This window comes from Oncorhynchus mykiss, chromosome 9 (assembly GCF_013265735.2).
Source record: "Oncorhynchus mykiss isolate Arlee chromosome 9, USDA_OmykA_1.1, whole genome shotgun sequence".
Taxonomy (NCBI): Eukaryota; Metazoa; Chordata; class Actinopteri; order Salmoniformes; family Salmonidae; genus Oncorhynchus; species Oncorhynchus mykiss.
Window position 1 is genome coordinate 61649628 of NC_048573.1, and position 12539 is coordinate 61662166.

At 43.8% G+C, this 12539-nt stretch overlaps 1 protein-coding gene across 2 annotated transcripts in view; it reads right to left on the reverse strand.

Moving 5' to 3' along the window:
• LOC110531231 (membrane-associated guanylate kinase, WW and PDZ domain-containing protein 3) overlaps window positions 1–12427 on the reverse strand; it is a 262300-nt gene extending 249873 nt beyond the window's left edge. The window contains exon 1 of one of the 2 annotated variants that reach the window (XM_036988576.1): window positions 11137–12424. In XM_036988576.1, coding sequence (XP_036844471.1) covers window positions 11137–11443 — 307 coding nt within the window. In that variant the 5' untranslated portion in view covers window positions 11444–12424. Of the gene's footprint in view, window positions 1–11136 lie in introns of both variants that reach the window. The other variant, XM_036988577.1, reaches the window with a different exon arrangement.
• Window positions 12428–12539: the final 112 nt, after the last annotated feature.

Sequence of the window (12539 nt, forward strand, 5' to 3'; positions counted from 1 at the left end):
CTTCCCAAGCTGTACTCTTAAAGAGCTTACCATTACTCCTTAAGGCCCAAGGACATTGTTATTTTCAGAGGTAGACTTTTGACTGTCAGACAAAACCTCCATCTAAAACATGAATCGATTCTCAAACTACAATATGGTTCCAGAAACATAAATCCATTTACTTTCATGTCAGTTCAAAATAATTTTACAATTGCAAAATATACACTTTTTTTCCTGCTTTATCACAAAGCCGACAGTTTTTTTTTCAGTAACAACATTTCTGGCGGCCTTCTTCCATTTCAAACAGGTGTTGGAGCATGCTAGAACGCTAATTAGCACAGGTGGTCCCTCTGTCTTCCATCCATCTTCTGTAAACACCCAATGTAACATGGAAATATGTCAGTGTGGGAACACTAACCTAAAAAAGGTTTGTATCAACTTAACCTTCTGTTTTTGGAAATGTCCCACTGATATGAAAGAAAGTGTTTATGCTTCCAAAACCATTACGCAAGTGATGCGAGTTAATCTTCAAACAGAACATCGGGGCTCTTAACAAAACTCCCCCGTACAGAAGACGCGATCCTCCAATGACTCGTGTAATAAAACGGAACAGTCATAGTCAAGGGCTAGGGCGGCCGCCCCTGTGCACACACCATCCAATCTTCCCTTCTCTCCCTCCCTCCCTCCTTTCCATATCTCCCGTCAAGCCATCAGCATTTAGCTGCTTATCAGTGTGTCTGTGACAGGGATCATTATGCTGCACAGGGGAATGACAGACAGCATTTGTTCATTTAAGGCTGAAGGGAGAGAAAGGGAAACATCTCCCGAGGTGACTACTTATCTGTCCCAGGATGCATTGCCTGATCAGCTGCATTATATTCTCAGGCCATTGACTCGTACACTTTAGTGTTAAGCTGGGGGTTAATAGTCCTTGTGACAGCATGTGTTTGGCACATGTATTTTTTGTAATGTCAGTTGAGTTGACTCAAATCATAGCACATATTGGTGGGTACACTTGATGCTTTTATTTCCTTCAAAGCTCCTACAGCTACACTCACAAACTCATTATGTCATCATTGACTTGAATGGGGACACTTATTTTATTAATTCTACACTAAAACGAAAATGTTTAAAACATGCAACAATTCCCCCCCACCCCCCAATAGAATCTAGTGGAAACCAGCCTTGAGGCAAAGGAGAACGAAGAGGTTGGTATCCCTCGTCACCAAAAACTAAGTGAATTAATAAAGTTGTGACCGTCAGCTTAGATAAATCTGCATATTTTGCATTATGGTTTGCCTATTTTTTTTAAGTACTTGGGTAGTGAATTTAGCTCCAAGCTACCAAGGCACGTTAGCCTACAATTAAAGCTGGAAGCTTCCGGTTTCACCTTGCATTGTAAAAGTGTTGAAGCCCATACAGACATCAAGAGGCGGCTGGTGGGATGAGCTATAGGAGGATGGGCTCATTGTAATGGCTGGAATGGAATCAATGGAATGGTATCAAACATTGTTTGCAAACAGTTTCAATTTCTACATGCTTTGTTGCATTCATCAAGTGTTCAACTTCTGTGGGGACTGGGGAGCTACTGGAGCCCAAACAGCTACAATGAATGAGTAAGTGAAGCAGGCACTTTGTGCTGGAAGGGACTGAGCTGATACAGACTTGATCCTTTCAATCACATTTGACAGAAGTACAGAAAGTAAAATTCTAGTACCAAACAGTTTTTAATTTTAAGTACCAACGTTTCAGTATACTGTGCAACACTAGTGCGTGATGTTATTTATACTGACAACATCTTATCTCTAGGGGAATAAACAATAGCCATGCTGTCTCTGCCTGGTGGTACACCACCGAATTGAACAGTACAGCACTTCCACAGGCATCTATGTACTTAGAGACCACAGGAGGTTGGTGGCACCTTAAATGGGGAGGAATGGTCCGTGGTAATGGCTGGAGCGGAATTGTATGAAATACGTCAAAAATGGGTTCCATGTGTTTGATGCCATTCCGTCCTTCCCTCAGCAGCCTCCACTGCTTGAGACATAGCTTCTACTGCCGAGGCCGACACGCTGCCGCCGAGGCCGACACGCTGCCGCCGAGGCCGACACGCTGCCGCCGAGGCCGACACGCTGCCGCCGAGGCCGACACTACACTGTCAAACAACCACTGTCAGAGGAGGGTGCAGGAGTGAAAGCAGCACACACACCTGTCTAAAAACGTGATGCATCTCCTTCCCTTAGATAATGACGCAATGAGAAGAGATCAGTCATCATTGTTGCAGGCCGTATTCATTACCAGGCAGACTGTCTCGGCCGTGACAGCCAGAGCACAACAATAAAACAGGGATAAATAACCAGCGCCAGGCACTCTCCAGTTGGCGGGTCGTCACTAGTCATTATTAAGAGTCCGCTCTCTGTCAGACAAACAGGCAGCAGTGCAACTCATTTCAAACACTCACAGCTGTGATGGGATCGACAAGTGTTGGCCAAACAGAGACTGGCACCACCTCTTGAAGTCTTCCCTGGTTCCCTCAACCACTCTCTCGGGAAGACAGGAGGAGTAGAGTGTTTGTCTCCTTCACGCTCCGCAGTTTGGGAACAAAGGAGTGGTGCTGCAAATCAGATCTCTGGAGAATGTTTAAAAACTTCAGTAACCACAAAAAAGTTTAAGCCATCTTCAGAGATGTTTGTGAAGTTAAGCATTTCTCTAGGCATTGTGAGAACTGATCATCTGCAAAGCTTGACTGCAATATAGTGAACCTGGGAAAGCAATTGCAATAAAGACAATCTGGAAGTCAGCCCATATAACCACCTTAGTGCTGAGTGAGAGCTGCTGCAGGAGTGGGCCGTGCCAGGGGTGAGAGAAGGAGAGAGGCGGAGAGGAGAAGACAGACACTTTAGTATTCACAGCAGCTGCTTCTGTCTGGGGCCTCAGCGCACCCATCCGCTCACTCCCTCCCTCCCTCTTCCACTCCTTCCCCACTGACGGCCTTGCTGGCGGGCGGGATAGAGGGTGATAGGGTTGGGGTCAGGTATGTGATACTCTCACGCACACACACACACAAACAAAGACAAGAGAACTCAAGGTGTTCCATCTATATTTTGAATGCAGTGTGTAACCAATGAAAGGAAGTTGGGGAGGCTTATTTCCCTTATAAGCAGGCCAGGGAGAATCTAAAAATGCCATTAAAATTCCTTTAACAATTGCAGTCCATGGTCTATAATCATGATGAGCTATAAATCATCAGAATGTTGTCACAAGTCAACAGGGTTTAGAGATAAGCCCCCCCTCTATGTGACAGGTCGGTTGTCATTGATTGAGCCCCTCTGCTCCATGCCATGCATGACAGAAGTAGGACGTTGTGACCTCTGCCTCGATTCTGTTCTGGGTAGGGCACTGTGAAAGGCACCACCCGAGGCGAGGCTATGCCCCCTCCCCTCTCAGAGTGACAGTGTCACAAAATTAATTGTACACAGCTGGCTTCTCCCGGCTCCGCCATGGGACATTCTTTAAATATGAGTTTTTAGCTGAGAAAAAAAAAGAGCAAGCGATAGAGAAAGAACACGTATTATATTTTCTCAGGGACTGTTGTGGCATGTGGGGAACACAGTTGATTATAGCTGGAGAGAAAAGGGGGAAAAAAGGGATGGAAGACATGTAATGCGGTTGCTGTCAGTGTTCCACAACACATTTATGAGGAAAAAAAAAAAATACTAGTAATTTACTGAGTTGGACCTTCTGTATACTGGACTCCCTGACGGACCGTCCCCAGGTGGTAAGGGTAGGTAACAACACATCCACCACACTGATCCTCAACAGGGATGTGTGCTCAGTCCCCTCCTGTACTCTGTTCACGCATGACCAGGCACGACTCCAACACCATGATCAAGTTTGCAGATGACACAGTGGTAGGCCTGATCCCTGACAACAACAAGACAGCCTATAGGGAGGAGGTCAGAGACCTGGCCGTGTGGTGCCAGGACAACAACCTCACCCTCAACGTGATCAAGACAAAAGGAGATGATTGTGGACTACAGGAAGAAGACAGAGCATGTCCCAATTCTTCAAGTTCTCTTCAAGCTCCTTGGTGTCCACATCAAACTATCAAGGCCCAAGCACAACAAGACAGTCGTGAAGAGGGCAAGACAAAGCCTATTCCCCCTCAGGAGACTGAAAAGATTTGGCATGGTTCCTCAGATCCTCAAAAGGTTCTACAGCTGCATTATGGAGAGCATGGCATGGTATGGCAACTGCTCGGCCTCCGACCGCAAGGCACTAGAGGGTAGTGCAACTCCAGGCACCCTAGTCATAGACTGTTCTCTCAGCTACCGCATGGCAAGCAGTACCAGAGTGCCAATTCTAGGTCCAGGTAGCTTCTAAACTTCTAACCCCAAGCCATAAGACTCCTGAACAGCTAATCAAAGGGCTACCCAGACCCCTCTTACACTGCTGCTACTCTATTATCTATGCATAGTTACTTTAATAACTACATGAACATATTACCTCGACTAACCGGTGTCCCTGCACATTGACTCTGTACCAGTACCCCCTGTATATAGCCTCGCTACTGTTATTTTACTGCTGCTCTTTAATTATGATACTTTTATTTTCTACTTTAGTTATTTTTCTTAAAACTGCATTGTTGGTTAAAAGCTTGTAAGTAAGCATTTCACTGTTGTATTGTTGTCGTGATACTGTTGTATTTGGCGCATGTGAGAAATACAATTCGATTTGTAAGTGAAGTTTATTGCAACTTTATCTGGTAGTGGTGGTCTAGTTCAGTGAAATTGTGTGGGCTGGGGTACCGTTCTACCCAAAAACACATGCTGAAATGTTTGGTGAAAAATGAATTTCTTTCCAGTGTACAGAGAATATCGCTTAGAATTCAGAGAGACAACTTTGTCCAACGATGCAGAAATGTGTTCATAAGAGCATTGGACAGAAGCTATAGAGGTTGTTATACCTTCAGCTAGTTAAAACATCCACCCCCATTTGATGTAGTTCTGTCCTTGTCTATTAATGTTCTGTATTATGTCATGTGTGGATCCCAGGAAGAATAGCTGCTGCTTTTGCAACAGCTAATGGGGATCCTAATAAAATACAAATATCATAAAAGTGTAGCACTGCGAGACAGACCACATTAAAACACCATATGCAGCAGCAGTACTCTGCTAGGCAGGAGATGGTAAAACCATTTTGAATTGGTTCTCTCATTAACAGTTCTATCATATCAAGACAAGGCAGTGCTGTTTAATACACGTGCCTAACTGTAAAATACTAAGATAAATAAACATAGCTTTCTAGCCCACTTCAATCTGAGGTAACCAGCTGATTCCATAACTTACTTCCTTTAAAATGGACAGAAGACATTAAAACGGTGAATTGAATTTACTTTTATTGCCCACTTTGTCTCAATTTTGGTTGTACAAAATTACACATTTCCAGACCACCTACATTTACTGTATTAGGAATTTCCCCAGCCTAAAAACTGAGTGCTATGTTACCATTCTACCTTAGCAGGGCGAGCTGAGGGCGACTAAACTGCTATCCATTAACTACAGCCTAACGAGGCCACAACAAGCACAGAACAGATCACCGAAGACAACATCAGTAATCAATGGCACACCCACTCCATTATCTAAGCTTCACAGGGGATTTAACACCATACCATATCCTTCTACAGCGTACCCTTGCTTCAAGGTAGTCTTCTACCAAGGTTGAGAACTGATACTGAATACTGTTTGTTGGTGTGGGAGGTCCACGGGTGGCTATGGATCATTTTGTTGGATTCCTCATGTCTTACCCATTGTTAGGAAGAATTAAGGTCCAAATTGAATGTTAATTACTATATTTATTGACGATTATATGAACCCTATAAATAAATAAAAATATGGCCAATTTGGGTGAAATCAATTAGCCTAATTTCTCAGAGATCAAATTATATTTAAACAAAAGTGTTTAAGGAATACTAATCTAATCCGTTTCTAACTACAGAACATTTAAAATCAAAATCAGAGATGGAGTATATCGAAATCCTTTGTGCAATACTGCAGTCACTCATTGTAGGCACAAACACATGCAATCCATCAAATTCAATCAAATGGATTTATAAAGCCCTTTTTACATCAGCCGATGTCACAAAGTGCTATACAGAGACCCAGCACAAAAACCCCAAACAGCTAGATGTAGAAGCACTGTGGCTAGAAAGGCAGAAACCTAGGAAGAAACCTAGAGAGGAACCACGACAACTCACCTGCCATTAGAGAACACTTAAGTTTCAGGTGTCTCGTTACATACTGCCTGCCAACAAATGGACTGTGTTGCCATGGTTACCACTCACCACACTACAGAATGACAGCCCCTGAAGCAAACACCTGTTGATTGTAGCCTATAGCCTTATAGGTCTACCCTGGCCTCTCAGGACTATAGATTACAGTAGTAACACCAGCACAGCAGATTGGGGATTTAAGGCTGTGATTGAATCCATTAGACTTGGACTCACTTCAAGGCTGCAGGCCTGGCTCCGCTCTGGCACCATTAACAAACTCCAGCTAAGTGTTACTTCAAAATGCTCCTTCACTCAGACCATGGCGGCATCCCAGATGGCAGCCTAATCCTTACATAGTGCCCTACAAAAAAAGTGTGAATAATCACAAAGTGGCTGGCATAGAAGGCATCCCTGGCCACGTCCTCAGAGTGTGTGTTGACCAGCTAGCGGGCGTCTTCAGCCCGCCTTTGTCCCAGGTGTCTTTGTAGTCCCCACCTGCTTTAAAGAAGACCACCATCGTCCCAGTGCCAAAGGGTTGTGTTTCGGAGGACGCATGGCTTTCGACCTTAGTCTCTCCCGAGCCCGTACGGGAGTTGTAGCGATGAGACTTGGATACCACGCAATAAAACTTTTTGTCCTCAATAAAAAAGTGTTATGTTTGGGGCGAATCCAATACGCCTCATTACCGACTTTGCACAACACTGACAAGTTTGCTAAGGACACCATGGTTTTAGGCCTGATAACCAACTATGACGAATCAGCCTAAAGGGATGAGGTATGTGAACTGGCATTGTGGTGTCATGAGAACAACCTCTCCTGCAACATCAGCAAAACAAAGGAGTTGATTGTTGACGTCAGGAAGCAGAGGGAACATGGTGTTTTCCCATTCGCGCAGGCTGTAGGCTAATCAGTTCCAGACCATTTAAAACCAGCTACTTTTCCACCTCATAGGCTACTGTTCATTTAAAAGTTTAAATTTGCTAGTCTGCCTCTCGCGAGAATGAACAATATACAACTTCTAGATATTTATTGATAGGACAGGCACCTGTCAGTCACAAAGAGAGCAATGACAGGGAAACGCAGTCTGCTGTCTGTACCATGTCCCGGTACAGTTTGTGTGCCCTGTGATTGGTTGCGGTCTATTTTTATTTTTTTTACATGGAGGGAGAGAGCATGATGTTAGTGAATTTGCAATGTCCCATGTAATGTACTGTAAGTGGTAACAATGAGTCAAAATCCACAATTTAGTCCAATTATTGTTCTGACACATTAAATCGATTTTCTTTCGTATAGCAAGCCACATGGCGTTGTGGCGCATAGTAGGTTATTTACTGTACATTGATTTACACCTGAACACCATGTGTTGTCTAGTTTATAAAAAGGTGTCAAACTGACAATAAAGTTGAGCTCTTAAATCCCTTTGCCATTCCTAAATCATGCAATGTGGTAATGTCCATGGTATCGCATTGGGACAAGTAAACCAAAGGATTTTCTAGGATGTCGGGCTTGCCAGACAGTGGTGCTAAAATGAGTGCCTTGTCTCGTCAGTCAGTGTAGCCTACCGAATCGCATCGGTGAGAGAGACGTTCATTTGGCTCCCTAATTTGCATAGACTACTGGTAGGCCTAGGCTTTTTGACAACCATATGCAGATAAATTATGAAAACATTCAATGAAGATCGCTGCAGGAACAATATTAGCATTGGAGAGCCTCATTCTGGTACAAATAATAATTAGGGCCCTCACGGAATCCAAAAAGTAAAACAGAATTCAACAATTTAAAAAAAAAATCTATTGACCTTAGGGAACCAACTAAATGTATCAAGCCCAAGTTTTTCATAAGACATGAGCAGAATGCAACACTGATTATATTTCCTGTAACCTTCAGCGGCAAGAATGCCCCATCTGTGCATGTGTCCACCAGTTTCTGCTCACTCCATCATTGTTTGTTTTTTTAATTGCACATGTAATTAGCCTCGCACTTGAATTGACCTCATAAGTAGTCTCCTGATGTGTTGTGGACTTAGAAAATGTGGATGTTCCATTTCTTTTTTTATTGACAGCGAAAACCTGAAAAAAAACTTTCCATTTATTTAAAAATAATGTAGGCTATTTGTAATGTTTTTGTTTTAATAAAATGCATAATTTCAACAGTGGCCATCCATATCTTGCAGTTAAACTTTAAAATAAGTCTAATCTAAAGGTTTAATGTTCTTACACAATAGTCCTAAACATACAGGACAATAAAATATACAGAACTACTAACATTACACTGAATTCATGCACTTGAAGTCACTTAAGGTAGTGTCCTTCTACACAGTATCACAAAATGTTTTGATTCTGGGAGATGAACTTGATAAAGTTTTCAATCATGTCACTGTGCAGTCCTGATGGAATCAAGGCATTAGAATGTACCAGAGGCCACCAAAATAGAGCTCCTTCGGCCAAACATTGAGGGCCGCCTGGCTGGCTACTTTTTCTATTGGGCTGGCTACTCTACATACTTGTGGAAAACACTGGAACATGCCCAGATCCACATCAACAGGACTGCAGTAGAGCGAGTCCCGGGTTAAGTTCCTTGGTGTCCACATCACCAAGGACTTGTCATGGACAACCACCACCAACACCACTCTGGTCAAAAGGGCGCAACAGCGCCTCTACTTCCTATGGCGGCTGAAGAAATCTGGCATGCCGGCCCAGGTCCTCTCAAAATACAACCATCAAGAGTGTCCTGACCGGTTGCATCAAGGCCTGGTACGGAATAGCTCCATCCACAACCGCAAGGCCCTCCTGCAGGTGGTGAAGATGGCCCAGTACATTAGTGACCATGCTCCCAAATATCCAGGACTCAAAACGGTACCTTAACACACCGCATCATCAAGGACCCCATACACAAGCTGTTCTCTCCCTTACCGTCGAGCAGACGGTATTGGAGCATGAGGTTTGATATAAACTGTCTCCGAGCCTGTCAGTATCTACGAGACATCAAACTGCTGAACAATTGAACTGGACTGACCACCTGCACATTAGCACACATGCATACTACACAATCTTTTATATTGCTCAGTTTATACACTGCCCCACCAATCTCCCCATACACATGTAAATATTGGACTATAAATTGTGGTGTACTGTATTATACTTATGCTAAAATATGTATTCTATTCTACTGAGTAATTTACTTTTTGTGTTCGTATTCTTATCTTTTATTGTTGTTGCTTTGTCAAGAAGGAACCTGCAAGTAAGCATTTTGTGTGACGATGTACACCATGTGTATCCCGTACATACGACTAATAAAACTTAACTTCTGACCAGAGCTTTTTTGGTGAGCCCAACAAGTGTTTTTTCTAGTGAGAAATTAAATAATTCACCAGAGAAATTAAGTCAAGAACTTTGTGAGCAAATAGTCAACCTAGTTCAGCACAGAAACCGTGGTAATTAAATACAATGACCATAATCCATAACGCTTTTTCTTTACGGCTTGCACAGATGAATACCTTTTACGCCTGCTACGTTAGATACACAGACTGCATGAGATAAAAATGTACACAATGAGAGAGTGGGACGTGAAAGTATGCTTTATCTACTTTGAAGAACTTGTAAAATGATTTCATCAGACAGCTGTGTAGCATATTTAGGCAGGCTAGCCTTGCTAAATGGGATGAGGAGCACAGTATGGGGAGCACAGAGAACATTGTCTGGCTGGTTGCTATTGCCTGAGCAGAGATGAGATGACTTAAGGCACCACAGGAGGCTGCTGAGGGGAGGACGGCTCATAATGTCTGGAACGTTGTAAATGGAATGGCATCAAACACCTGTAAACAATGTGTTATGTGCATTTAATACCATTCCACCCATTCCGCTCCAGTCATTATCATAAGCCAATTCTCCCCAGTTAAGGCACCAAACTCCCGTCACCTGGTTGCCTAGGTCTTAACTGAAAGGATAAAAAAAATAAAAATTATAGCAGACATTAGGCCCTCCCGTCATGGAATGACTTTAAGGAAGAAAAATAAAGTCTATGCATGAAAACAGGTTAGATGAGGGAGCAGAATAATGAGATTTGACTAAATCAGTAACTACACGACATGGAGAAGATGTAGGCTATTGAAGAGAATGCAAGGACGCTGTGTATCAAGAACAGGACAGACGAAGGTTGAGGGAGAAAGATGGACAATCCAAAACAAAGGATTACATTACACGCAGATTTGATAGAGACGATTCAAGCTAAAGGAATGTATGTACAAGTTATGTTGAACTACAAAAATCTTAGCACAACTATTCTATAGCAGCCTATAAATCCCCTGCTGTACTTCAATTTTGTTATTAGCTTGGAGGCACTGGCATAAGTCGTCATGGGCGAGTCGGAGACAGTCACAATCCACAACCCCCCCACACACCTGATCCTCTCACTACCCTAGGGGGCCTGGGTCTCAGCTGCAATGATGCAGCCATCTACAAGCTTGTCTTATTTATGGCATTCCAACCACAGACATCAGTGTGCTGTGTTTCTGAGCCCAGTCAACCTCACAGCCGTGACCCAGGCCATTCACTGCCCATGGCACATAAGGCCTACACCTAAAGTACAGCACAGAGAGGGAGTGAGTGACATTAAGAGAGGCTTCTGGGAATTATGTGGGTGACTATAAGGGGTCAGGGTTAAATAAAACGCATGTTGTCACTGCAGTGCTCATGTATGTGACCTGTGGAATCCATTTGGTTTTGTATGATAACCAATGTCCCCTGCCTTCTCAGACCAGACCACGCTTGGATTATGAATTCAGTAGGCCATAGTATGAAACTGACCTCTCATGATAAAATGCTTAACATTGGAAAGTATAGCAGGCTACAAAACCTCAACGGTAAGAGCGCAAACACTTGACGTACCTGGTTTGACGGTCTTGATACGGATGGGCTCCCGAAAGTGGCGGATGACAGCAAGGGTGTCTCGGTTGGTCAGGCCACTGACAGGGGTGCCGTTCACTTCCAGAAGCACGTCCCCGCTGTTCGGTAACCTCCCGACGTGACAGACCATCGCCTCGGTAATCACCTGTCCCAGGTTCGGGAAGTAGCCTAGCTCCGCTCCCCCTAGTACCTCCACAACCGAGCCGAACTCCCCGGCGTTCCCCCATGACACCGCGCACTCCTGGACTTTGCCTGACCAGTGCTTCTTCTTCTTCAGCGTTTTGGACATGTTTAACCCCTCGTGTAATCCTTGAGAGTCCCAGACACTGGTTGTTTGAGAGACGAGACAAGCAGCTATTCTCCTAAAACGCTATCACTCAAAATATTATTTTTGCACGGAGATGAGACAATCTGCTCACTGTGGTTGTATTCCATTCCTTGAGCAGCTGTCATTTCAAAGCATTATCCGTATGAACATCCCGTACATTGAATGACTGGAACGTCACCCGAGTGTCTGCAATTCAATAGACTAGCGCACGAGTATCTGCGTCAGTGTTATCGCAGGGGGCGAGATCAATCGCGGGGTAGCTTGGGTTCTAACTCGCGTTAAATTCTTGAGTGGTTGGGCAATGAAGCTCTACTTCTGAATCAGTAACCTACTTCACTTTCAGTGAATCGGTCTGAAACAGTTGTCTAATAGTCTATTGTGCACAATAGCCAATAAGTAAAATGTTGTACTGATCCGTAGTTGAGCCTATGATACGCTACTCACATTGTCTCAAGTGGAGTTTAGGCTGAGTCGATGTATCAATTTGATGAACATATCCTCGAACTACTATATCGTTGAATTGAGCACAAACAACTGTTGCCCGAATATAGCCTACAATTATTTTTCCAAAATTAGCCAGGTCCCAGCTTAGTTCCGCGCACCTGTTCTACATCCTCAACCTTGATATCAGCGACGCAATCCTCATCCTTAGAAACTGACAAACATACCTGGCCCCAAGCAGCGAATAGATTCGCAGAACTCGCGTTGTGTAGTCTACTGCTGGCAACTTGCTCCTTATTCTTCAACCCTCGTAAACCCAGCTCAGAAGCGCGCGGTCTCGGCAGTTGTGACGCCTCTTGTAGTCTCGTCTCCGATTCAGCCCAGTGGCTCACATAGCGAGGTATATTTCTAAAGGCGCAACAGTCAGTGAAACCAACCATACACTGGGAAATGACCTAAACTTTTTTTTTGCTCCTTCTTAACATGTTGATTTATTGCAGAAAAGCCCATCCAGCCTCAAATGACAGCCGGGGATTGGCTCCAACTCCAATCAGATCATGGGACAATAGTAAAATATTGTAAATCAACCAATGGAAAATAATTGGGCGGGGCCTCC